The 27034-nt window shown below is 52.8% G+C and overlaps 8 protein-coding genes across 8 annotated transcripts; 6 read left to right on the forward strand and 2 right to left on the reverse strand.

The window, feature by feature from the left end:
- Positions 1-456: 456 nt before the first annotated feature.
- Positions 457-987, forward strand: AYL99_09174 (hypothetical protein; the record flags this gene model as incomplete). The annotated part of the gene is made up of 1 exon (XM_018840681.1): positions 457-987. One exon carries the CDS (start codon positions 457-459, stop codon positions 985-987), a length of 531 nt encoding a protein of 176 aa, XP_018690428.1.
- A 644-nt stretch (positions 988-1631) lies between these two features.
- Positions 1632-3514, forward strand: AYL99_09175 (hypothetical protein; the record flags this gene model as incomplete). The annotated part of the gene is made up of 3 exons (XM_018840682.1): positions 1632-1826; positions 1887-1944; positions 2022-3514. 3 exons carry the CDS (start codon positions 1632-1634, stop codon positions 3512-3514), a joined length of 1746 nt encoding a protein of 581 aa, XP_018690429.1.
- Positions 3515-4071: 557 nt separating this feature from the next.
- AYL99_09176 (hypothetical protein) lies at positions 4072-6808 on the reverse strand (the record flags this gene model as incomplete). Its single annotated transcript, XM_018840683.1, has 2 exons — positions 4072-5186; positions 5263-6808. 2 exons carry the CDS (start codon positions 6806-6808, stop codon positions 4072-4074), a joined length of 2661 nt encoding a protein of 886 aa, XP_018690430.1.
- A 685-nt stretch (positions 6809-7493) lies between these two features.
- Positions 7494-11771, reverse strand: AYL99_09177 (hypothetical protein; the record flags this gene model as incomplete). The annotated part of the gene is made up of 1 exon (XM_018840684.1): positions 7494-11771. The coding sequence occupies one exon, from the start codon at positions 11769-11771 to the stop codon at positions 7494-7496; it is 4278 nt and encodes a 1425-aa protein (XP_018690431.1).
- A 1337-nt stretch (positions 11772-13108) lies between these two features.
- AYL99_09178 (hypothetical protein) lies at positions 13109-16041 on the forward strand (the record flags this gene model as incomplete). The annotated part of the gene is made up of 2 exons (XM_018840685.1): positions 13109-13175; positions 13226-16041. The coding sequence occupies 2 exons, from the start codon at positions 13109-13111 to the stop codon at positions 16039-16041; spliced, it is 2883 nt and encodes a 960-aa protein (XP_018690432.1).
- Positions 16042-16935: 894 nt separating this feature from the next.
- AYL99_09179 (hypothetical protein) lies at positions 16936-19411 on the forward strand (the record flags this gene model as incomplete). The annotated part of the gene is made up of 3 exons (XM_018840686.1): positions 16936-17570; positions 17630-17956; positions 18037-19411. The coding sequence occupies 3 exons, from the start codon at positions 16936-16938 to the stop codon at positions 19409-19411; spliced, it is 2337 nt and encodes a 778-aa protein (XP_018690433.1).
- Positions 19412-19751: 340 nt separating this feature from the next.
- Positions 19752-20687, forward strand: AYL99_09180 (hypothetical protein; the record flags this gene model as incomplete). The annotated part of the gene is made up of 3 exons (XM_018840687.1): positions 19752-19897; positions 19954-20110; positions 20313-20687. 3 exons carry the CDS (start codon positions 19752-19754, stop codon positions 20685-20687), a joined length of 678 nt encoding a protein of 225 aa, XP_018690434.1.
- A 1969-nt stretch (positions 20688-22656) lies between these two features.
- On the forward strand, positions 22657-25779 carry AYL99_09181 (hypothetical protein; the record flags this gene model as incomplete). Its single annotated transcript, XM_018840688.1, has 1 exon — positions 22657-25779. One exon carries the CDS (start codon positions 22657-22659, stop codon positions 25777-25779), a length of 3123 nt encoding a protein of 1040 aa, XP_018690435.1.
- Positions 25780-27034: the final 1255 nt, after the last annotated feature.

The raw sequence follows: 27034 nt of genomic DNA on the forward strand, positions 1-27034 counted from the left end.
GAGAGATGAAATGATAGGTTGATTTGACTGATGGTTTTCGACGAGCAACACAATACGAGGTACAGGGCGAGATAGTTCGCACCCTCGGGGCCGGAATAGCGTTTGACCATTGTCTAGCATGCGTCGCAATGACTGCTGCACGTCTCATTATTGATGACTGCATAACCGAAGGGACCTGTACCTTGACGCATCAGATACCCAACAGTTTTCCTCGGCCAATACCCAATATAAAGAAGTTGTAGCTCGTACTGGTGAGAGGGAGACGAAGCATATGATCACTCCCAGTTGCCAGTCGGCTAAGCTGCCTATTACAGTCGCATACAAAGCACCAGGTCACAGGCTCAAAGCTGCTGCTCAATGCTGCTCAATGGCTCCAGAACATCAGTCTTGCCTGTCGAGACACAATATTGGTTATTAAGAGACCAGTTCGTATTCTGGCAGTTGGCCATGTAAGCGATGCTCGTGTGCCGCCCACTGAGGCGGCTGTATCGCCGTCCAGCATTCCTTTCCCAGCCCACTCCCACATCCGCCTTCAGCACCTTTGCTGGCCGGCCTCACAAGTCGGGCAACTCCATTCCCCCGCGTCCGACCTTGTCAGATGCCGAGATCAAACACACCTACGTCAAAGGCACGGGACCAGGCGGCCAGAAGATCAACAAGACCAACTCGGCCGCCCAGCTGACACACATTCCCACCGGCATCGTCGTCAAGTCTCAAGCCACGCGTAGCAGAAGTCAAAACCACACGATTGCGAAGAGGATCCTTGCCGAGAAAGTCGAGTTGTTGGAAAAGGGCGAGCAGAGCCGGGCGGCCAAAGTCGTCGAGAGGAAGCAGCGCAAGAAGAGGAGTGCCGACAAGAAGAAGCGCAGGAAGTACCGACGGCTGGCAGAGGAGAAGCTGGGCGTTCAAGGGGACGTCGAGGCGGAAGAAGACGAGAGCACAGAGCTGGAGAGTCGCCGGACGTCAGTTCAACCAGAGACCAAGTGATGGCACAGTTCAATCCCTTTCCCCATTGACGGCAGTGAATCTATCCTATCTCTCTTGGCGGGTTCCTCAGCCTTGTGTTCGAAACCACACAAATCACTTTTGGTGCACAAAAAGAAGGGGTGCAAAAACTCTAACCCAAGCCCAACTCCCCGGTGGAAGTTGAGGTTGGATCGAGGTAAAACTCCCAGCTGTGGAAGGAGTTTTTTCCGTCGTTTCGTCAGGTTCTCTCCGGCCTCGGTCAACCCACGCTTAGGGAGCCGTGAATGGCGCGGAACCACTGGGCTACCTGCAGAGGTAGTGCCATCAGTGTCAGAGCAGTTACCTTCAGGCAATCTCGTAACTCTCAAGAGAAGCTGTCCCAGATCTGGTGGCCACACCCTCACGCCCCAGCTAGCTCCGTCTGCACACTCGGTGTGGCCATCAGAGGCTGGAACCCGGGATAGACCTGGGAATTGTTGGAGGAATTCTGGGTCTATAATATATGTGTGTGTGGGATTCTGCCAGACCTTCTTACATGTGACGTTCACAGAATGAACAGTGAATTGCCAGACATCTTTGCTGCATACAATCTTCCAACGAGCCCAAGGGCATGCTCTTATCTATTCTCTCTATTGCGAGACTCAAGAATACCCAACTCGCACATCATGGAGGCCCGTCTTGTGTATTTGGCCATCCTCTCTGCTCTGGTGCTCCTCTGCTCGGTCCACTACTTCGCGGTGCCTGTCCCGCCCCTGTTCACCGTCTCCGGCATCGATACCTGGGTGATCCTCAAACACTTGCTGCGGAAGCTGATGGAAAAAGACAACATCTTCATCCCGGCCAGTCATCCTCACTTGCATGTAGGGGGCTTCCCCTTCTTCCGCCCACACCCGCGCGCAAGGACTGAAACACTCGAGTAGTACGTTGGACGATGGATGCCCACGGCAAACCAACTCCGGCGAGACGCGGCGTTTCGAGGTGATTATCAGTTTTGATGAGTCAATTACATACAACGAGGAAACGGAAGCACTAATGTGTCTGTCTTGTCTGAGCAGGTTCTTACGTCGAGATGGTGGTCGCCAACACCACCGGCCTCTCTGTGTCGCTCAACAACCTCAACTCGGCCTCCAAACAGCAACAACACCCTGCGCGTCTGGACGCACGGGACCTCCACCACTCCGTCCTTCCGTCGGTCAACGCCAGGGCCTCGGACCCGGTCAGCTTCGTGGTGTCGATCGAGGGCCACCACAATACCTACTGGGTCGAAGCGGCGGGCTTGGTTGTCCCAATCGTCCAGAACCTCGATCCACAGAAGACGTACAGAGTCAGACTCACACACATGGGCGGCCCAAATGGCACCAATGGAGACCTCGAGTTTGAAGGCGTCTGGCTTGAAAACGCCCGTGCAGCTTCACCGACCTCCTCGAACGAAACATCCCCAACAGCGAGACTCCTTGCTTTCGGGGACGAAGATGGCCCACGACGGCGAAGGAGGAATGTCGTCGAGATTGCCACGTCCGAGGCTTCGCTCTCCTTCATCAACCCCTTGCTCCCGGCGACTTCGCCAACCGACCCGGACGATGGCGGCGGCGGGGTGACCAATTGGTTCACGGAGCTGGACGCGGTCGTCGTGGACACGACGGGAACCGGGCTGCTGCCCACGCCGGAGTCCCGGTTGAGTGTCCGAGATTCATTCTTCCGCGCGGGACCCCCGGGCACCAAGGCAGGGGCGCGGTCGTGGAACTTCAAGCTGTACCACCCGTCGGTGCTGCTGCTCCAGCTCGGACTCGAGGATTTTGACGCCTTCTTCTCAGATACAGGTATAGGTACGGGCGAGAGGAGTCCCGTCACCCAGCACGCACTGGCCAAGTTCACGAACGAGTTCGTCGACGCCTACGTCAAGCTGGTCCAAGGAATCCGCGCCAACGCGTACCCGTTCAACTCCAACTCGGACTCCGAGGTCGCATCATCATCATCAGTAGAACTGCTGGACGACGAAGACCCCGACGACGTCAGCTACATCTACAACTCGGCGCCGTCCACGCTGACCATCTTCCTGCTCACCCCGTTCTCCGCCGCCGCGGCGCACCGCCACCACGTCCTCGTCGCCAAAAAGCTTACGCTCCACCGCGTCATCTCCAGCGCTGTCGCCCAGGTGGTGGCCGCCGTGCAGGCCGAGGGCGACAAGTCGACCTTCTGGATCGATACGACCGGCTGGCTGGATGCGGAGACGGACTTTGATGACGACGTCGACGATGACTATGAGGAGAGTTCGAACCAATTCCAGAAATCACCTTCGTCGTCATCGATGCTCAACAAGGCCGGGATGTCCAAAGTCACGACCCTCCTCGCAGACCACCTCTGCCCATACGTCGGGGTTAGCACGGCACATGGCTCGGCGCTGGGGCTAGGCGGAGGTGCGTGTCCCTTCGACCCCTACGACGACTATCTCGGCGACGTGTTCCTGCCGCAGGATGTCGAGTTCAGCCGGTCCGTCCTCAAACACAAGATCGAACTGATCAAGCAGAAGTTCGACTTGTGGCGATAAGAAGGAGAGAAAGACAGCAAAGGGAAGAGAGAGTGTCGGCTGGAGGGGGAATACATAGCCTTTGGCATGGTGGAACCTTGAGGGACAGGCCACGAAATGGAGGTTGGTGGTGGTGGTAGTGGTGGTGGTGTGGAGAGAGAGAGAGAGTCGCATACATAGTGCTCTATCATCAGGCCAAGGACTCGTCAGGAGGCACCAACAAAGCAAGCAGGCAAGCAGGCTTCGTCAAGTTGAGCGAGTGTTATACTTGCGGTGTCCGCTACGACACGAATCCACGGTCAGGGCCACGTGTAAGGAGGTCAGAAAGTGTTTCCGTTCCGTCATAGAATATAGGCAGGAGATGCTTGTTTGCACTATGTGTCGGTTGATTCCGTTGCGAATACACTGTCTCGAATTCTTCCCCCATGCCCAAGCCATGGACCTATGACAGACGTTGTCACTGGTTCCTGAGAAAACAGGAGCAACAAAGGAGCAGCCAGGTAATCAATTCATGCGATCCCGGATTTCAGGGGCTCTCTGAAACCCCAAACTCCGACCATTATACACACGCAAAGGGCTCAGTCCTTCAGTCCACTCGGTCTTGTCCTCTCCACGTCGCCTGATCCATCCTCGCCGTCCAGGGTGACGATTTTGTGACTGAGCAGGAGCCGCAGTTCCGGCGTGATGACTCTCTCTGTGGCCTTTTCAGCCTCTTTTCCCTTTGCTGCCTGCTGAGGTCCGCGTCTGCCCGGGCTTGTAGGTGGGTTTTGGTCCCGGCTTGACGCGGCGCTCGATGCGGCGCCTGAAGCTGAAGCGACCGGATGCGTCTCCTCCCCAGCACTTGCTGCTTCCCCAGGTTTCCTATGTCGCAGTTCTGCATCAGTTTGGCCAGCATTTGGCGGCGGGAAAGCGTCTTTCCGGTCAATTGTCTCAACCGTCTTCTCGAACCTTTTGAACAAACCCTCGGCTCTCCACAGAGTATCTGGAAGTTCAATCGTCCCACTCAGCTCATTTATGTACTTCAACACTTCGTCAAAGTGTTTCAGATGGTCCATGATGACGTCGCGATGCTTTTCGAGAATCGCCATGGCAATGAAAAGATGAAATTGGGAGGAATAGTAGTCCGTCCACAATGACTCCCAGAGCCTGAGAGTGTCGGACCATTCGAACTCCCTCTTAAACCAAACAAGCAACATTCTAAAAAAGAAAAAGAAATTTGTGGAGTCTGCCGATTGAAGGTGAAGGTATAGTTTCGGATCGAGGAGTTGGACAAGCTGGTCGAGGGTGTTGAGTTGGGCACGCATGCCCAGTTGTGAGCGAACAAAGTTTCGCGACATCCGGCGCATGAACTGCACAAAGGCCCAGAAGGCGATCGCGTCGTCTTGGAACACGGCGTAGAGGGGCGACAGGAGGTCGGACATGCCTTGGACATAGCCCAGATTTTGGGGATGGGGGTTTTGGGTCTGGTACCGTCGAGGTTGTGCGGAGGAAGAAGGTCGTGGCGGGTTTGCGGCAGTGGTGGAGGGAGGTGTGTCGTATTCCAGATACGTCAGGAGCATGTCTTTCAGCTGTTCCATATGCACATTTGTGCCGGGTCCATGGGGGTTGAAGAATGGTGAGGTCGGGTCTGGATGAGGAATGTCTTCGCCGGCGAAGAGGGGGATGTGACGGTCGGTACGGTGCACATCCTTTTCTACATGTCGCGCGGCCAGGTCAGTTGGGATCGTAAGTATGAAGAAGCAGGGGACGTGGGCAATATTCAGGCTTACCAATTCGGACTTTTTGCTCCTTCCACCACTCCTCCTGTTCGGGCGTGGCATCGCCATCCATCATCCTGTCCCACCAAGCGCCTTTCAGTTGGATGTATTCATCTCGTTTCTGGTTCATGAGAGCGTGCCGTTCCTCTTCTGTACTGTCCCACTCGTACACTCCTAAGAGGAAAGGCCATGCCTCTTTCCTCACACCATCCTCAGGATCCAGACCGCCGTGGAAGACACGCTCTTTGACCTCTTCCACCATAACATGTAATTTGCCCTTTGAATCGAAAAAGGACTTCCATTCTTGCATGTTGACAGGGCGCCTCTTGCTGTCGGTCAAGGTCATCCGGGCAGCCTCCATGTCCAGAATTTCAAAATCCCCGACGCTGGTCTCTTCAGAGTCCAGCACATCTCGTGCCGTCCATATCCTCTGTCTTCTCTCACGCTCGCTCTGCTCAGCAATGCTCATGGCCCATCGCGCCAAGTACAATTTGGCACTGTCAAATTCATCCTGCAGAGTCTGAATCTCGGGGTTTTGGATGAGTCGTCGCACTTGAGGAGGGAGACTCTTGTTGTTAGCAAGATCTTCCGCAGTGCGTCGAGTAAACGTTGTGACTTTGGACAGTTGCTCCAGGATCTTCCACCTGGTCTCTTTCAGGGCCTTTGTGAAAGGATCCATCCCTGGCCCTGGTGGTTTCTTCTGTTCAGGTTTCTTCTTGGATGTTGATGCTTCACTCTTGCGTCTTGCTTGTTCGAGTGACTTACGGCCTTGACCGAAGCCCACACGATCTTCTTCGGATGGGTCGATAAGGTATATCGATGGCTCTGCCGTGCTCCTCTCGACGGTTACATATCGCTTCAGCCACTTGAGCACCTCGTCACCGCCCCAAAACAGGTCACCGCTCTCTCCGAATGGATCGAATGACTCCCGGGCTCTTTTTTTCTTCTGAAGTATTGTACTTTCGCATTCCGAGTCGTGAAAAAACAACGCAGGTAGGCTCGAGCCGGCCCGGGTGTTGATGACTATGCTGCCATACCACCAGCCGAGGCTTGGTGGACGTACGTGAATCGAGTATATGCTGGAGAGAGGCAGCGAGAATGCATATGGTCCGACCGGGGATTCGTCAAAGGTGGTTGCAAGAGGGAGAGGAGGGACCAGGTAGCTTTGTCTGGGAGGAGATTCGCCGTCCTTCATATCCACCTTCACGTACGTGCTCAGGTCATCCTGTGCCAAAGAGGCCTCGGGAACCCAAGCCAAAAGATACGAGGACGCGTTCGTTTTCTTCTTGGACGAGGAGTCGGCGGAGGTGGGTCGCTGGCCCTCGTCAGCGAGGGCAGGACACTTCTGCTGGACCAGGGCGATGAAGCCGGGGATGTTGTCTTTGGCCGAGGGCGTTGGATGCACATAGACCTTGCTTTTCGAGAAGAGCAGCTTCACGCCCTTCGTGGCAGAGGCATGGGTGATGGTGTTATAGCCCCCTTCTTCGTCATCCGAGAGATCGTAGAACGATGCCGAAGGTGACGGCGCCTCTCGCCGCGAGGATGGCCCGGAAGTCATAACGCTGGTTTCTGGTAGAATGGACGACGGTCAGTGTACGATGGCATATTCCAGTGTAGAGAGTCAGATAGATGCCACTTTCCAATGGCGAAACAAGATGTGTATGTATTTGAAGAATGTCCAAACAAGTGGCGGTGCAACCTGAATTCCTGATGCCTGGGAGAAGGAAGCAACAGCTGACGTCGGTGAGAGGTGAAAGGCGAGAGGCGTGGGGCGAGGCGTGAGGGGCACTTGCAAGTACAGTAGGTGGCTTGCTTCGTCATCCCCCGCAGTCTAGCTGCTAGGTGATTAGGCATACCGAGTACTAAACAGAGCTAGAAGGCCCTGGGGCGCATGGGTGCGCAGGGACAAGGTTAGTGGTTACGTAGCACCAGTAGGGCCGTACGAGGATGTCGTAGGCTGCAAGGAAAAGCTCAACCACGTGCAAAGCTCGGTCAAACGCCTTGTATGGCAGATATGGCAGAGAGTTGTACTTGTAAAGGATGCCAACGAGAACTTTTGCTTTACAAATTATAATCCATAGAATCCATGCCTCCGAGAGAGCAGGGTACATTTTTGCCTTTCCCCTGCTTTCATTTTGTCCCACTAACACCATGCTTGCTATTCCCCTTTGCCCTTTTCCCGTCGTTGCAATCCCATGTCGTTGCCCAAAGTGCCCTCCTTTTCTTTCTTTTTCACACACTCGTCAGATGGTCCACGAGCTAAAGTCTAGCTGGGACGCCAGAGTGCCGTCCTTCTCCCGGGGTACTGGAGTCCTTCTACCGCTTGATGTGCCCGGCGCGATGCTGCTGGTGGCCATGACTGGGGCAGCTGACGGTGCCTGCTTGTCACCTGATTTAATCGTCACGCGTTCTTTGAGTCTTTTGATCTGTTGAAACCTGGCCCTCCACGCACTGGGAAATTCAAAGTCGTCGTCTTTCGTGTTCCACGTCTGGCAAAACATGTTGGCATTCAGCGCCAGAGTGCGCACAAAGGGGCCAAGCTGGGCAGCCGAGATGATCTTGGGATCGGCTGCAGGCGATATGTTTGGCAAATCGTCTCTCGTAACCACCCGAACCCAATAGAAGCCCGGCATGAAATCTGGATCTGGAGTTTCTCGGTCGCGGCAGGCTGGTCGGATCACAACATTCACATAGTTTAGTTGCGACTTGAAGTTGTTAAACTCCCATTCAAGGCCAGATCGGTTGAAAATAATGTTGACGTGACAGTTGCCAACATGCGACTTCTTGGTGATACATTGCGGATCGTCCTCGAGATCTGTTGGCATCATGGTGGGTACATGATAAATGATCTCTTCCACTCGGTCTCGCCACGCTATGCTATGTGTGCCGTCTCGAGGGAATTCCAGGCCTTGAGGATTGAAGTTGAGCGGTGGCTCAAGTGATACAACATAACCGAGACTATCGAGAAGACGGTCGAAGTCGGGGCTGCCGCTTGTATTGGCAAGAAATTCGGACTCAGCAGTCTGTCCAGGCCCAATGTAAAGCACACCAATCTTGTGGCTGGTAACGGTGGGAATGCGATCAAAGCTGTCAAGGGCGCGTTGGACAAAGTCCTCCTGAGGTAGAAGTAACGGTTGGTCGGCTGCAGTCGGTGTTGCCGCACTAGCTACCATTTGGAGGATGACATGCGGCGGGAGGATTCGCGTCGTGGCTTCTTGATGGCGAATCTCAGTATAGCCCGGGCGGTGGTGAGATGGCAACGGTGCAGTGAGTTGCTGATACCTTGCATATGTAGTACCCGAAGCCTGGCGCTTGGTTATCTGCGTCTTCCCCGTGTGTCCGGCTGTCTGCGCGGTCACGATACTCAGACCGACGATCCAGGAAGCAGATGAGACTGGTCCATCTTTAGGAGTCGCAAAGTCGTGGTCTGGTGATGTTTCTCCGAGGTCAGAGAATGCTGTTCTCTGCATCATGTCGATCAGAACTTGGCTCTGTTCGTCGATGGTCTCTTCCCCACGTGCATTCTTCCAGACGAGTCTCGGAATAATCCATGGCACATATTTCGCTCTGATGTCCAGGCGAAGGGACAAGAACCAAAAGATCATGTTGTGATAGGCCAATGCGGCAGCATATTGAGGCAATCCAGTGTCAGCCAACATGACCGCTCGGTATGGGGGGCGACGGAAATTCATTCCACTGTGTCTGGACGCCGGATTGATTCTTCCGGGAGGCGAAGTCACTGACGAGTGCTGCTGCTCTCTCGTCTTCTCCAGGAACTGAATGCAAATTCCAAATATTATTTGGATCTCATCTGGATTGAGGTTGGAGTGCATTTCTGGCAACAATGCAACCTGGATGAGAAATTCCAGGATGTGTGTGGTGAGATGAGTCTGTGTCATATTCTTAGACATCTTATCAATGATGGTGGGATACAAAGTCGCAACCGAAGAAGGGATTTCAAGGCTGCAGAGGGACAGTGCATGGATGCAGCCACGCGATGTGCCTTCCCAAGCTCCGCCAATACCGGAAAGAAAGGCTCGAACAAGGTCATCTCCAAAACCCTTCTGGATGGCCTCAGATTTCATTGTAGCATAAGGGATCAAGGGAACTAAAATGTTGAACATGCACAAGGCAACGTCGGATTTCTTCAGTCCAGTCGACGCGGGTGGCTCTCGAAAGGTATTGTTGACAATCTGTTCACACAACACTTGGCGGAGCTTGATGACAGCTTGGATCGAGTTGAGGAAAAGGGCAACGTTGCTCAACTGAGCCGCAGTATGAACGACGGTGTAGCCGTAAGTCTCCCAATCCTGGTCAGCTTGCAGGCACCGTATGATGCTCATGAGCCATGTGTCCATATCGAGCTCTGCTTGCACATAAGGGTATGCGCTTTTGTCAACATTGAGGACGCGGGATGCTCGGCCCTCGAGTGGGTAAGAGACATCTTCGGTGTCTGGATACATCCACAACGGGTCGCCAACGTCCGATCTGTTCGATAAACTGCTGCTGCTAGCTGAATGTCTTTGCGAAGCAGGAAGTTCACTGTTGAAAGCTTCAGCGGAATCTCGCGTGCGTACAAGCGCACTGGCGATACGCTGGCTTTCGCTCGAAGGGGTGATATAGACGAAGCCAGCGTCATCAGCTCGCACCCTGAAGATGAGGCGTTTCGACACGAGACGAGCAGGTCGGGACTTGCAGCGCACACTGGCCGCTTCCAGCAGGACCTCAAAGGCTTTGACAGCGGCTTTGGCATCGGTGTGGATACTGCAAGCGAAAATAGTCACGAGAGCTTTGGTCGCCAAAATTGCTAGATCATCGTTGAAAGCAACTCCTGCGGGACCCTCAACAATCAGTGTGTGCAGCTTCTCCACCGTCCGAAGGGTTGAGACCTGTGCCTCCGCAGCCTCTAGATAGGTTGATGCCATGTAGTCCAACGATTTGAGGAGCGTTTCGAAGACTTGGGGGTCGCGCTCAACATCGATCTGATCGAGTAACCTGTCGCAAATCCATGTATATGCCACATGGGACTCTGTGCTGGCTTCGGGAGACGCGCTAACAGCGCAGTGGCTGGCCTGGACGAGGACTTCGATACCTTTCAGTCGACAGACCGGTGGTAGGGAGTGGTTCAGAACAATATCATTGTAGACTTTATCCGAATACTGCATCCTGATGTCATGGTCCTCAGACGCCAGATATTTGTCCCTTGCGTAGTCCAGAGTCATTGTCAACTGAGCCTGGCCGGCATATTGCGGAAACATCAGGAACAGTTCGTGGACGGCAACTCGATCCTGGAGGGGTAACAAATCCCATATTCTCATGAAATCGTGGGAGAGCCGTTTGGTCATAGCCTCTCGGTCTCGGAAATGACGTTCATATTGGCGATCCTTGTCGTCCTCTTGAGGGTTGATTCGTGGCGACGTGGCCTGCAGGACATTTGTTTGCGGATGACCGGAAGGGGTTGTTTGCAAACAGAGTCTGATAATATCCACGGCTTTGGTAAAGTCAATGGCTGCGATTTCGGACTTTGGGCGATTGCTGGCGAGGATCCCATGCAAGGAGCTGAGGATATCATAGCCAAATCGGAAGATCCCTTGCTGTGCAGCAGAGTGTAATTGCTCTAAAAAGTCTCCCAAGGAGACTATGAAACCACCCCTATTGTGTTGGTCGTCGATAAGGTTCCGCAAGAGCCGAGTAGCACCTCGAGCATGGGAAAGATTTTTGCTTTTGTTGCTCAAGGTGGGAGTTCGTACAAAGGCATAGAGTATCCTCACGACGTCTTGTTGCAGGTCACCAGCAGCCAATATCCGCGCGCAGTCAAATAGGTGGTCAGGCACTTCGGATAGGTTTGCAGCAGAAGCACACAAAACCACGAGAGTCTGGTCGAGCCCACTTCTCGGATATTCAAAGCGGGACATTATGGTGTACAGGATATTTAGGCCTCCATTGATATCGCTGTGACGGCTAGCATTGAGACAGAGAGTAGTGACAGTGTCCACAGCACGGGATAACTCCAGCGGATCAAAACCAGAGTGGCCCAGCTCCAGGTAGTCGCAGATATACTGGAGCAACCAATGAAGGTTCTTCTGCTCTCTGAGAGATCCAGACTTCGAGCCCTTGTTCTCCTTTCGAACCTTCTCTGCCTTTTGCGACCACAGAGGTACCCACTGGATCAGCAGCGACAGTAACGTGACGGCGCCTTGATCGTCATGATGGTCTTCCCGGAGGTCCAGAAATCTGCGAGAGACGTCTGTTCCCGGTTTGAGGTCTCCAAACCCCACAAGCCAGGAGCGTGCATCTTCTGGCGCATCTCCAAGGGACAACCCATCCTTAAGGACGTCGCTCAAGATGAGAGCGGCTCCGTTGGGGGAGGATTTCTCGGAGCCTCGTCCTCCTTGAACGGCAACGTCGGGGCTGGGGGAAGTATGTGTCGAGATCGACATGTGCCACAGCGACAGTCTCCTAGATTCTCTCGTATTGGAATTGGCCGAGCCTTCCTGGAGCGAGTCATTTTCCTTCGACATACGACAAGAGTCCTCCCCTGAACGAGACAAAATTAGCCAAGCCAGAGACTGTCAGGGAAATCATGAGTCGGCCCGCGATGGAGCAGTTCGAAGACCAAGTAAAAGCAAGAGGAAAACATGGACGGACCCAACAGTGCCCTTCTGGAGAGAGTGCTCAGGAAAAGTGGTATCGTAGCAGGTGGGAAATCCAGCCTCGAGTCTGATAACGTGACACGAAGCAGAAGGTTATTTGAGCATAGAAACGGAATGTGTACACACCTTATAAGAACCGTGGCGACAAGGGTGTTATACAAGCACAGGCACAAAGCACAAACAAGCCTCTCATTAGACAGAATATGTTTTTAGCTATCTTCGAGATCGACTCGTAGGTGGTGGAGGGATTCTCGTTTATAATCGTATGAGACTCGACAACGTGGGATCAGGTGGCCACTTTTGCTGATAACGGCGACCACGTTATCAGCAGCATTTGGGACGGGCAGGGAGGGCCCGCCGAACGGACTTCGAAATGAGGCTTTTTATTGAGGGCGGATGGTGGAGCATGTATCAGTGAAAAATAGACAAGGGAAAATTTTTCTGAAAATCGAGAGATGGAATGGGCAGGATGAGACTCTGCAAGGGCTTTTGTTCTGGAATCTTGGGTTTTGTCCGTGACGCATGGAGGCGTTTCGAGGCTTGAGGTGAGCCATGAGGCAGGAGGCGTTGAAGGCGTTGGCGCCAAAGGAAAAATACGGCGCATGGATCCAAATGGCTCCCGCCCCCGGGAACCGGACAATCATGACCTGGAGAAGGCCTAGTAGCCGTATCCCCTAGGCGCTAAAGGGCCTACAGACGTACTGTAGTAACAACGGGTACCCGCAGCCCAAGCGACCGTCCCTACGGAGTACAGTACTCCTGGCATTTTCTCCCGAGCCTAACCGGACTTTGAACATCTGGTGATCATTATAATCCACCGTAATGAACTCATGATCCAAACTACGGCCACCTAGTCAAACCATACCGTAGCGTCACGTGGTCCCCGCTTTGCGTGGGCTCTATTCTTTGTAACGAGGTAAACAAATCCTCACCGATGCCGGTTGTCTTTTGTGCCAGCTGCCATTCAACCTTCCTGCAATCACCGCCATTTTTCTGTACGCTTGTCCTCTTGTATTGTACTTATCTGGGATGGATCAGGATCAGACAGCCATCACTCTGCGCTAATTGGGGCGCCTATTCTCCCATCTCACACAACTTCTCTCGTCGTTTAGTTGGAGCCCTTCGCCGGCAATGCGCTGAGAGACCCAACTTTTTCACTACAACGACGAAGGACTTTCCACACCATTTGAGCAACGAAACTCACCATGGCTTCTCTCACAGCCTTGGCTCAGCTCCTGGATGCTAGTCTTGATCCTAGGCAGAACAAAGAAGGTATGTGCATTCTTGTACTCTGATGGCCGAACTGATCTAACGCTGGCTAGCTGAACTCAAGATCCGCGCCGAAGAGAAAAAGCCCGGGTTCGCCATCTCTCTGCTCCAAATCACTGCCTCGAGCGACTTCCAGTACAACACCAGACTTGCAAGCGCCCTCTTCTTCAAGAACTTCATCAGACGCAGTTGGACCGACGTGGAAGGCAACTACAAACTCCCCCAGCAAGATGTGAATGCGATTAAGACAGAGATCGTGGGACTCATGATATCCGTGCCTCGGGGCATTCAAACACAGCTGGGTGAGGCCATCAGTGTGATAGCAGACAGTGACTTCTGGGAGCGGTGGGACACTTTGGTGGATGATCTGATCTCTCGTCTGAAACCAGGTGATCCGGTGGTCAATGCTGGGGTTCTCCAGGTCGCCCACTCCATCTTTGCGAGATGGAGGCCGTTGTTTCGTTCCGATGAGCTCTTCACCGAGATCAATCATGTCCTTTCCAAATTTGCCCAACCCTTTCTCTCTTTGTGGCAGAGCCTGGATGCCTACATTGAGGCTCATAGCAATGATAAGGCTGTGCTGCAACATGCTTTTGCTGAACTCGACCTTGTTCTTCAGCTTTTCTATGATCTCTCATGCCAGGACTTGTCTCCCGTGTTTGAAGACAACCTAGAGGGCATTTCCGGCTTGCTGCTGAAGTATCTGAGGTACGATAACCCTCTTCTGCACACGGATGACGAATCAGAGGCCGGCCCCCTCGAGAACATAAAGTCAAATATCTTCGAAGCATTGACTCTGTACATCGGCAAGTACTATGACGACTTCTCCAAATATGTCGGAAGCTTCGTCGAGAGCTCGTGGAATCTGTTGACCACCACCGGCCCGGAACCCAAAAACGATATCCTTGTCAGCAAAGCTCTCCAGTTTCTGACATCGATTGGGGGCATCAACGAACAGGCGCAGACCTTCAACGACCCAAATGTCCAGCATCAGATCATTGAAAAGGTCATTCTACCGAATGTGGCATTGCGAGATTCAGATGTTGAGATGTTTGAGGACGAGCCCATCGAATTCATCCGAAGAGATTTGGAAGGATCAGATAGCGAGACACGCCGAAGAGCAGCTGGCGACTTTCTTCGTCAGCTTAGCGATCAGTTTGAACAGTCGGTGACCGGAATTGCAATGACCTATGTCCAAAAATGCTTTCAAGAGTTTGCGGCAAATCCTCAACAGAACTGGCGGGCCAAGGATACGGCAGTGAGCGTGTTCTTTGCTACGGCAGCGAAGGGTGCAACAACTGCTACGCACGGAGTGACCAAAACCAATACTCTGGTGGATATCGGCGACTTCTTCTCGAAACATCTTGCGAGTGATCTTCAAGATGAAAATGCCCAGCCGCTGATCAAGGTCGACGCCATCAAATATCTCTACGTCTTTCGAAGTATCATTACGCGGGATCAGTGGCAGCAAGTCATGCCCTTGCTCGTCAATCATCTTGGTAACTCAAACTATTGTGTGTACACCTACGCAGCTGTTGCCGTTGAGAGAGTTCTGGCCATGACCGATGAGACTGGACGACCAGTTATCGACCCGGCGCATATTAGACCTTTGGCTAGCAACCTTCTTGAACACCTTTTCAGCTTGGTCGAGAAGGATCAAACACCACAGAAAGTCCAAGAGAATGAGTTCGTCATGCGGTGTATCATGAGGGTCCTGGTTGTCCTGAAAGATGGTATTTCTGCCGTGGCCGACAGTGTTCTGCGACACCTGACCACCATTACCACAATCATAGCCTCCAACCCCAGCAACCCCAAGTTCTACTACTATCACTTCGAGAGTTTAGGGGCGCTGATCCGGTTCACGCCGCCGGCGCAAGCGGGTGCCTTGGCATCACATCTCTTCAATCCATTCGCCGCCATCCTTACCAACAATGTCGAAGAGTTCATTCCTTACACTTTTCAGCTGATGGGTGCTCTTTTGGAAGCAGAGCCGAGCAAGCCGTTGCCGGCGGAGTATACCCCCCTGATTGGGCCTATTCTCGGTCCGACGCTCTGGGATCAGCGAGGCAACATCCCTGCTTTGGTTCGCCTGCTGAGTGCCATCATTCCCCGGGCAGCCAATGAGTTAATCAACAGCAATCAAGTGGAAAGTGTACTGGGAATATATCAGAAGTTGGTGTCGACCAAAATCTACGAAAGCTATGGCTTTGACCTCCTCGAAATTTCCATCGCAACATTCCCCCCAGCCGCCCTCGAGCAATATTGGGTGCATATTCTGAACATCATGCTTACGCGACTACAAAGCAAGCAATCTCAAGGTTTCCAATTACGATTTGTCCGGTTCTATCATTTCGTATCATCGCATCAAGAGAAGGGTCTCGGCACTGATTTCTTCGTTGCTGCCACGGATAGGGTCCAGCATGATGTTTTCCGACAGCTGTACCTGAGCATCATCTTGCCGAAAACCCAAGAACTGGCTCGCCCTCTCGATCGGAAAATGGCCGCCATATCTCTCACGAAATCACTCGCGGATTCCCGGGCTTTCGTCGAACGTTATCCCAAAGGCTGGGCATTGACGTGCAATGCGCTTCTCAAGCTGCTCGAAGATCCCCCACTCCCACCTAAGGCCGACGACGCTATCGCAGAACTCGACGTCGAAGACAGCAGCTTTGGCGTTGGATTTACGCAGCTGAACACCATCCGACCGCCCTCACTTGATCCTTTCCCCGAGGTGACGGACTTGAGGCGATGGGTGGGACACTATCTCAAGACTGCAGACCAGCGACACGGAGGGAGAATAGCTAGAGCGGTCAATGAATTGAGCCCGGATTCGAAGAAGGTTTTGAATGCTTACATGACCCTCCAATAGTACGGGCATGGAGCAGCACAGGTCGGAAGAGGCATTCATTGGGAGTACCGCCATCGGGCAAGATCAGGTGAAGCGATGTGGAAACACGAGTCTCCCCGTGGAGATGTTTGATCAACCGAGATAGTTTCATATGCAGTTGCTCGTCAAGGAAGGAAAAAGCATGATGTCTACCCATGCTTCGTCCCGAACTGAATAAAAGCGATTCAAACATATCAGGTTTTCGGGTAGGTTATAGTCAAAACGCTACCAAGCATCAGCTACACACGAGTAGTTTCGATTGCCGGTCAAGAGACTGTCTAACGGGTACCGAGTACACGAGGACCCATCTTTATGCCGCCGGAAGTATGCTGATACGCGAAATTGGAGGAGTGCGTCTAAACCCGTGAAAGGCAAGAATGAAACTCAAACTGCGCTATGTGATTGGCTATACACGTCACGTCCACCAGGTAAATAGTGAAAGGGGTCTCCATAGTCATCTTCCCAGTATCGACTAGGGCATCGAGCTCTGCTCAACTCCTCCCGGACCCAGGCAACCGCATTCCGTCCATATCTTTACGACCATATACCGATGGAGCACTGAATATCAAAGGCGGCTGAGAACGGTCCTACGGCACTGCTGTGCGAGAGGCTCAATCCCACACCCACGCACGTTGGTGTTGGGAGATCAAGTCTGGGCTTATCAGTCGAGCAATGAAACGACGTCAATAAACGGTATCCCCACCCTTTGTCAACACGAGCACGATAAGAAATCCTTCGAGTCTCTCGCGGGCGACTATTAGTTGACATGCCAATATTGCAAGACCGATTTGGACCTTCCAACTGCCCCTGTGCGCTATCTTTGACCAGTCCAGCGTGAGGCACAGGCCGCGTTGCTGAGCGCACCGAGTGTCTGAAATGGACTTTCTGGAGCCACGGAGGGCCTACACTCGGGCCCAGACAGACGATATCGAGCTCAACAACCAAGATATCTACATAGAGCAGCATTCTCTGGGTTCCAAGTCCAGTTTCACAACGACCTTCAGCTACTCGATCAAAGATGAATCGCCTCTCCTCAATGCTGACGGCGATCCTATTCGGAAAGGATCGTCATTCTTCTCCAAAAAATCTCTAGAACTTCCCTTCTTCACCTGGCCAACTCGCCTTTATGGGTGGCGCACCGGCGCCTTCACAGCGGCACTTCTGGGCACGATATCGCTGCTTGTCAATCTCGTGGTGGTCTCCTGGCTTGCTTCTCGCGGTCAAGGCTCTAGCCTGGTGGAAGTCTACAATGGCCACTGTGGCAAGGTCGAATCCCTGGACATCTGGATCCACTTGGCCATCAACACTCTCAGCACTTTGCTGTTGGGGGGTTCCAACTACTGCATGCAATGCCTCTCCGCTCCTACTAGGGAGGACGTCGACCGCGCCCATGCAAGGGGAGAGTACCTCGACGTGGGCGTGCCGAGCGTGAGAAACCTGAGGAGAATTTCGGCTCGAAAGATAATTCTATGGTGTGCTCTGGGATTGTCTTCCATACCTTTGCATCTCATGTAAGGATCTTCTCATGGTAGACTTCCAGTCATTCATGCCTCCTAACCACCTGCCATAGGTACAATTCGGCGTTCTATAAATCACTGGAAGCCAATGACTACAATATCTACTTTGTTACACAAGATTTTATTGATGGCAAACCCCTTGTGCCATACCACGGCATAGCGGAAAAGCCGAGCCAGAATGATATTCAGTCTTCGCTCCTAACGCATCCGGACACGTGGGAGCGCCTGGAAAAAGAGGCCTGCATCCATGCCTATGCGACGACTTTTTTGACCACCCGGCGGAATCTAATTCTGTTGTCAAATAACAACACGAAGCAGGCGAACGAGAGTGTGCTGGCGATCTCGTCGTATATAAACGGTGATGTCAAGGCTTTCGACTGGTGAGATCTTACCTCTTCATGCTTCGTCTTCGTTCTCGGCTGCAAGCCTCCTGGCCACACTATCCTGACCTCATATCCAGGATCTGCAATAGCGATCCCAACATCAGCACCAAGGTTGACGTACCTGTCCAATCGAACGGCGGGAGAAAACCATGCGAATCATGGGTTTCCAAAGTTGAAGCCATTGCAAGTCAATGGCAACCCTTCAATTTCGACGTCGAGTATTGTCTTTCTGAGACTGTGACTGAGAAATGCAGCTATAATGGCAACATTCCGATCATAGCGATCGTTCTGGCATGTAATGCCATCAAGATTGCGGGAATGCTCTACGTTGCGTTTCGACTGGAAGACAACCCGCTGATCACAGTGGGAGATGCGGTGGAAAGCTTTCTGAACGAAAATGACAAATCGACCAAAGGCTTCTGTTTGCTGAGTAAGAGCGATGTGATCCTGGCTAGGCAGACGAAGAGCCACTGGTGGCTTCGAGCCCGAGGGGGAGAACGAGAATCAAAGGCCAAGGTGGCCCAGTTGCGCACAAAACTTGGGCTCGAATCTGCCAGCCTTACCCGATGGTCATTGACCATCGGCTTTATGGTCCTTGCGTTGCTCGCGGTGGCAGCGTTTCTCTCCATCGCAATCAAGACCATCCATTCTGTGGGTTTCGACATCAAGGAGATTGGCTTTGGCAAAGTCACCCAGGCGGCGGTCATCGACGGCTGGCACGTCGGCGTCAATGGCTCGCCATCGTCGAAGATCCTCTCCTCCATTCTCATTGCAAACTTACCTCAAACAATTTTCAGCTTCTTATATCTGAATCTGAACGGGGTGCTGACAAGCATGTGGTTAGCCAGTGAGTGGAGTGATTTTGCCAAACAGAGAAAGACTTTGAGAGTGTCGAGACCGAAGGGAGCACAAAGGAGCACACACTTCCTACAGCTGCCCTACAAGGCTGCCGTGCCCTTGATGATTCTCTCCGGAAGCCTGCATTGGTTGATTTCCCAGAGCATCTTTCTGGCGGTGGTCGCAGAGTACAACGCCGACGGAACTCTGTTTGACCCTATTTATATTGCCTCGTGCGGGTTTTCTCCGCTGGCTATGATCGTGGTGCTTGCATTGGGAGGAGTCCTCGTTGTTGCTACATTGGGGCTGGCAATGACGATGAGATATGATGCTTCGATACCCTTGGTGGGGAGCTGTAGTGCGGCCATCGCGGCCGCGTGCCATCAGCCGACCTGGGACACTGATGCCTCACTGAAGGCTGTGCAATGGGGTGTCATCCCCGGGGTGGTGGACAGTCTTGGGGTCGGACATTGTGCTTTCAGCAGCGGCGAAGTTGAACCTGTACAGGAGGGAAGAGGATACGCTGGGAGCACAGATGACAAGCGGAATCCGGAATTAATGGGAGGACACGGGGATGCCAGATTTCGAGTCCGATTACGTGTATTGCCGGACTGATGTCGGACAGCAAGGCGATCACGACGACAAGCCCCACGGATATTTTCTTACGGTTAGTAGACAATGAAACATTTCTCCTTGCGACTTGGCTTGACTAGATGCATCGTTGACCTCACTGTACGAGGTAGAAATAATTGGGCGAAGATAGCACAAGATGCTTGAAGCAGACAAGGCTGTGGTTTCTCCCATCCTGATTAGCTAAACTGAGGTGTCCCGGCAGACCTTCCTTCCACGAAGATCCATAATATTTTTCGCGTTTGTACTCCAAAATTCTATCTTTGTTTGTGAGCTTGCCTTATGTAAATTCCCATGGCTCGACATCATATCCGGTTCCGATATCATGACAGGAACCAGCGTTTTGTCAGACGAGCAGATAGACGACCTGCTGGCACAGGCTGAAGCCCGCCTGCGGGAGAAGTCAAAGGCCACAGATGAAGACGAAATCAGTTTGGAGATTGTCAAGCCCACGACGACATCCAGGAAGATGTACGCCTTTTGTATCTCTTGATATACATGTCCTCGGCTGACTCCCATTGTGGCAGAATTCCTAAATTACACCATGGCCTTGTCCGACCGAAATACATCAACGACAAGCAGGGTGTCGCCGAGACCAATGCCAAAGCCGTCCTTGAACTACAGCAAAGCCTGCTGGTGGATGGATTCAGTTCCGTCGAAACGCCTCACAAATCCAGGAAGGTGGTACGTACACCCTTGCGTTGGAGATTGGCTGGTTCACATGAGGAAAATTATTCCCATCTTTTCTTGACGCAGATCAGCAGTCCATTCTGGCCTGCCCTGCATCCATGAAAGCTTTTATATCATAGTTACTCTGACTGCACCTCCTGTTTCTGCTTTGATTGGACTTGTCATTGCGAGTTGTGACTTAGCTAATGAGGAACAGAATGACCAAACCAGTGCGGGCCCTGACTGGTTCGACATGCCCAAGACACACTTGACTCCTCAATTGAAGCGCGATCTCCAACTCATCGAAATGCGATCAGTGCTCGATCCGCACAGACATTACAAGAAGAATAACAGAAAGGGCAAGGTGCCGACATTCTCACAGACGGGGACAGTCATCGAAGGCCCTACAGAGTTTTTCAGCGCAAGAATCAATAAGAAGGATCGGTCGAAGAACTTTGTCGAAGAGGCGATAGCCACCGAGAGACACACCGGGCGATTCAAGCGGAAGTACAGCGAAATCCAAGAGACGAAGACAAGCGGCAAGAAGGCACATTACAAAAAGCTCATGGCAAAGAGGAGAAAAAGACCCTGACACCAAGGGTATTTGTGAAGAGGAATAGTTTCATGAGGCCCAAGAGCCCAATACGCATAGTCTGCCTCCAGGCGCCGTTCATGCCCGGCTTGACTGCACAGCCGAGGAAAGCATGCATGGCTAGCGAGTTGGCAGAGCCTCGTCAGGCCTGTATTCTCTACGGAGATGCCTGCTCTTCTTGAGATCACTGCGAACCACAAGACACAGGCGAGGGAGCCAGATATCGCGACGTCCAGGAATGTTGCCGATGGGGGAAGTCGCTGGCTTCACTCTCACACAGCCACAGGAGATACTTTGCCGGCCCCATTGTTGAAGCCAATAAAGGAGGGAGAAATCGAGACCAAACAAGCATGTAGGGAACCCTCAAAACTGTAGGAGAGAGAATCTGAGATAATCCGCCTCCATCAGGAGACTAGAGGGGCCAACGCCCAAAGATTTAGATAGCAACTGAAGTGAGATTGACGAGAGGGGGATTTGGGCAGGAATGGCACAAAGCGTTCAAAGCCTGTGCATGCGGGACCATGGATACCCTGACCGTTTATTGCATGTGGCAATCGCAATCTACTCCCGTATGTACCGAGCACAGCGTACAGCTTGACATGGGACTGCGTAATTGTTTGCTAAAGGAAAAAGGGTGCTGACTTGCTTCGGGGCGCTCCTCCTGCGACTCCTCCATTGCCAATTATTGCTGCCACTGGGCGTTGCCACCCCTGGACACACCTCCTTTCCAGGTGCCCGAGTGCCTCAGACCATCCAATATCACACAGTCCAGGCCGTTGCAAGTCGGGCCTCGGACTCCACCGACCGTTTCTCCCAATTCTCCCAGCAACGTACCTGGGTGGCGCCATAGTAGCAATCACCCTCTCACCCTCTCAATTCCTCCACAGCTCGGATTGGGCTAGCCGAAGTGCCCAAGAACAATCATTCCTCATCCTGTTTTTGATCGAGGCCATCTCGCTACCCCATCCACCGGACGAAAAGAGATGACTTGGAACACGTGGATGACGATGAAGTCATTTCAAGCTGCTCCGAAAGAGGACACCGGAGCAAGCCTGCAAACAGGTTTAAGAATTGAAAAGGAGCATGCAGGCCTGGCTGAATCGTAACGAATCACCGCCTACCCCTCCGACGATCCATAAAGTCGGGTGAGGAGTGCCCCCGGGCGTGGTGGAAACATCAAGAATCAAGAACCCCTATGTGAGACACGCCATCAAAGCAGGATTGTCCTCATCCAACACAAAAAGCCGACCAAGTGCCGCCGGAGCACGAAGCCAAACGGCTGTTGTTGTCTCGCGAATAATCCTCGTTGCAGACGCCCTGGGCCTCGACATTTGAGACTTGTGTCCCGTGCCACCACCAGGTCGAAAAAGGTACACATTCTCTCATCAGGCCATACCTGAAAGGCGAAGGGCTCAGCAGAGGGGAGACAGGCATCCGCCCACGTCTTGCCGTTTCCTGCCGCCGCCGTCTCGCTGGCGTTCAAGCCTCACCTCAGGCCCAATCGCATCGAAGTGATCTTTGGCTGCTGGGCAGATTGGCCAGTATCAGACCTGCGCCGCGACTCCGCCCCCATTGGCGAGATATCTTTAGCTGGCGCCACAAGGATACGCCCCAGACAAATACTATGCCCCTTTGAGCTCCCCGCCTGGCCATGCCACGGGCCCAGTCAGCTATAATCCAAAGCTCTTCTCCAACCCAGCCCCAACCACCGACAATACGATAGCACGACGATTAGATCTACGACTTGCCGCTGCCGTTCCACAATTCCCTGACATCCATCATTTTGCAGACTGGAATTTAACCTGAACGCTGCCTTGGTCTGTTCACTCTCCTGCAGAATCCATGCGCAATGTGTGCGCGAGGTGAAGCCTCGCAGCGATCCACGAGCAGTACAACCTCGATGGTCCTCCTGATTGGAGAAGACCCTGGAAAGCTCGAAATTTGAAACGACTACATATCCAGAACCAACATGACATCTGTCCTGCGCCTGGGAAGCAAGGACCGTTCGTCCTTCTCGTTCTTCAAGCGACAGAGCTCCGATAATACATCGGATCTTTCTTCCGATAATCTTGCCCACCGCCTCCCCGACATTTCACATGTCGACACTCGGTCCTTCGCGGAACTATTTGACGAGTTCATGAACAAAGATATCAACGACGTACCCCAGCCACAGGTACAAAGCCAGCCGACACGACCCTCCAAGTTGGTGAAGAGCATCGAGTCGAATACCCCGGCCCAACCCACCGTGGCCAGAAAACCTTTTGAGACCAAAGTCGACTTCTTAAAAGTCAGCATCACCAGGAATGATTCCACAGCGTCATCCTGCTACTCTCAACCAAGCCAACGGGATAGCGACAGCTCACCCTTGGTCACGAGGCAGTCTTCCAGCTCAAGCTACACCCAGGAGCCGTCATCCGCAATTCAGAGAACCCTTTCGGTGAAGCCCAAGCCCATATTGATCCCCAAGCGACCGACACACGGACTTCTGGGCAATTTTACAGAATCTCCTGTAAGCGCCCAGCCTTCCCCGTCCAGGGCCAATTCCTCTCTACTGAGGGTCGTGTCGGGGCCACCAAACCTGGACAAACCACTACCCCCTGGTCCAATCGACACAAAAAAGGCTTCCACTTCGGCCCCGGATCTCCTTCTACTTCAACCGCCGGCGGAGCTTCCGTCTGCTTTCCCGATTTCAACCGTACATTCCTCTACCAAAGTACAGCGCACGAACTCTCAACCAGCCATGATGGTCTCCCCGAGACGGGGCTCTGATGGCGGTGCCGTATCAGAACTGCCGACCTGGTCGTCCCGATCAAAACGCGAAGCTTCGTCGGAGACGACTGCCACACTTGGACATCACAGGAACCGCTCGGCATCTGATACGGAGGTACCACACCCCGGGCGTTCTCTGAACCAGATGTCCAGACGGCACACGGTTGATATGCAGAAGCTTGCCTTGAGTGCCACCGCGTCCTCTCGTCCGACTCAAGCAGCCCGAAAGCCGAACCGACGTCCCATCACTGCTGCCACTGCAGAGCGTGTCATCTACAGAATCATGTGTAGCTTGCACAGCGCCCGAGACCTTCAGGCCACTGCCATGATCAGTAAAGGGTTTTTGCGGACTTTCCAGCGCAATGAATCCAAGCTCGTAAGCCATCTCATTTTCAAGACGTCTCGAGCTGCTTGGGAGCTCCGACGGAGCATTCTGGCCTTGAAAGGATCGAATGACTTTCTCCTGAAGGACTATCGCCGTGACTGCCGTACGCTTGACGCGCTCAAGGCGTTTATTGTCGCCCATTGCAGTTCGAGTTGTAAACAGAGCACGCTCGTGGGTCTCCTTGGTCAAGATGACAACAGAAAATCTCAGGTTGACGATGCGTTATGGCGGATTTGGACTTTCTGCACTCTATTTGGAAACACAGTTGGTCAATCTACGCCTGTGCAGACGGAAATCGACTGGCTTAACGGCAGCAGAGCGGCCACCAACAAGCAGCTGGGTGCCGGTTTCGCTATTGGTAACGGGAAAGGTCTTACGACTCACGAACTCGAAGATATCAACGAGATGTGGCAGTGTTTGCAGATCCTTATGTCGGGTTTCCATGGCCGAGAACAAGAAGCCAAGCGATATGGAGTCTTTGACAATTGGCACCTGCGAGATACGACTTCCGAATCTCAGCATCTCATGGAGTGGACCTCATACCTACTCGCCCTTGGACCACAAACCGTTCTTTCGTTGTCGAGCTGCTCGTTTGAACAAGCGAAAATGCTTGGTTTGACAAATTGGCCAGTCCCACAGGCAGGTCAGAGTCGATCTTCATTCTTAACCACAGCAATTGCACAGGTCTACCAAGACAGGGTGCTGGAAGATGTCACCCGGAGGGCAGCACGAATGTCGATGCGACACATGCCAGGACAAAACTCAATCCCTCGAGGCCCGGTCCATCGGCCAACCAGATCACTCGACGAACAAATGATCAACGTGCCCACCGCACGCGCCACTATTCAGTCGCAGTCTCTGCGAATCGATACCTCTAGCATGAAGAGGAGACCGATCTCCACAAACGCTCTTGCAGGGGTTCGATTGGAAATACGCCCGGACTGCGATCCTGCCAATGCTTGTCAAGAGATCCGACCTGATTGTGATCCTCTTTCCAGGACAAACCGGGCTTCCCAACTACTTGCGACCTCCCCCACCGTTGATCCGACCGTCTATTATTCGCTGTCGATGACTTCGACGGCAAGCACCAAGCTTGGGGCTACTTTATTTCCCATGGACTATGCCAGTCCTGCACCTCGAGTTCCTTTCCGAGCTCCTGAGCCGCATGCCGCCTCGGCTTCCGGCATTGTAGATCCAGTCGACAAAGCAATGGACATCTTAGTACGTGAACGGGGGTTTGCTGAAACCAGAGCGAGGAAGGCCCTTGCTATGTGCGAGTCAGGGTCCGGAATTGACTTGCAGAAGGCGATCGAGTTGTTGACTGTCGATTCAAAGGATGCGCAAAAAGGGAACCGTCTGCCGGTCGAGTTGCCTACACCGGCCAGTGTGGCCAGCTCCAACAAGCTGAAGAAACCCCAGCCGCCAAAGGCTTACTGTGACGGCCATTGCAAGCGAACGCCTACCTTCTCACATTCCCGGAACAAATCTACGGGTACAACGGGCACTGCTACGGATGCCTCTCTCAGTCCAGTCTCGGCGCTTGGCGAAGAGGAGTGGCAGGACACAATCTCGCCTCTTCTTACTACGCCAGCGTTAGCTCCTCGATCCAAAGCCCCTGTGACCCGGGGGCCAAGCAAGGCCAAAGCATGGAAAGTATTGGGGATGGACAGTCTGCCTAAACGGAAGAATTCGATTCTTCAAATCGACGAGTATCAAGCGAAAGTGGAAAGACGAAAGAGCATGCGCACGAACACCAATGGAGGACAGCAAAGTCTGAAGATCAAAGAGGGACTGAGCAGGAACTTGCTCGGTTTGGGACTTGGTATCGGTAGTGGTGCCGGAGCAAAATCTGCAGAGGCACAACTTGAGCGTGCCCGCGAGGAAGAGAGGCGGAAGAAGGAGAAAAACCGTACGAGCTGCATCCCCAGGCACGCCTAAGCTCGCTTGTTCCCTGTGGAACCGGTTCATAAAAGCACTTGAAGGACGAGCGCCGCGGAGTTCGACAACGTTCCCCTGCGATCAACATTGCGCACTCCGCCGCCTCTGTCCTGGCCACATTTCACTTCTGCATATCAACCCTTTGGGGTCGGAGGTTCAAACAAGGACATTTTGAATATATCACACAGATTCGAAGACCGGGACGAATCGTACACTCATTTCGCGAATATATGACGACTTTCAGGGAACATATTCCGCATCAGGAACGAGACGACATACGACACAAGGGACATGACACGAATTTGCGGAAATGCAACAATTGACGACCATATATACACCTTTACACTGATGACATGCGCTTCCCAGGCACAAAAGAGCCGGGCTTGAGGCGAGGCGGAAACGATATCTAGTACATATATTTGTCTTTTTATGAGTTCTATCAGCTTGCTCGGGTTTTTCTACCCGAATACAGATTTCGTGCTTTGTTTTGGTGGCTTTCGCTCCGCATTGGTGTTCCCATACCCACTCTCACCTACTGGAGTTCTGCTGAGAATATCGTTATATACACTTCAATCACGAGATATACGAACTTTTCTGACAACGAATGCGAAGGCCTATTCTTCGAATTTTGTTCCGCCGCAATTTGTTTTGCGTTTCGGGCTGGCATTTCTGCCTTCTGGTGAAACACGACCTTTCTCAATTGCCGCCAACAGCAGCTCCGCTCCTGTGGAAGGATCTACACTGACTGGGCTGAAAGCGATAAATCCGGGGGCACATCCTTGACGAGGTACACATGATCAGAACAGGCATGAACCGGCTTGAAGACCGTACCAAGGAGCCATGAGGGCACGAGGGGGAAGAAGAACCGAGATCAAAGGAAAGGAAGTGAGAAGGAGAAGAAAGTATCTGAAGTAGTTGTCAGGAGTTGATATATGCCTCTTAGTCCGTTTAAAGAAACGGAACAAGATGTCGGACTTCGTATCACTGCTTCTCTGTACCCTGTGGTGGGTTCTCTAGATTCTGACATCTTCGTGTATGCCGACATCGCTACAGCGTCGTTTACATACAATACCCACTTTCAAGTCTGAGAGAGGCAAACTAATTATCTGCCCTCGCTCTCGGCCTGACTCCAGGGCCAGGGCCTCCCTCTCACGGGTCCGCCTCATGTAGCCCGAATGCACTATGCTGGGGGATAGACCTGCAGGACCGGGTAATGCCGTATCTAACTAATTCCCCCGGTCGATCTGCTCCTTTG

The sequence above is a fragment of the Fonsecaea erecta genome (assembly GCF_001651985.1).
Source record: "Fonsecaea erecta strain CBS 125763 chromosome Unknown Scaff8, whole genome shotgun sequence".
Taxonomy (NCBI): domain Eukaryota; kingdom Fungi; phylum Ascomycota; class Eurotiomycetes; order Chaetothyriales; family Herpotrichiellaceae; genus Fonsecaea; species Fonsecaea erecta.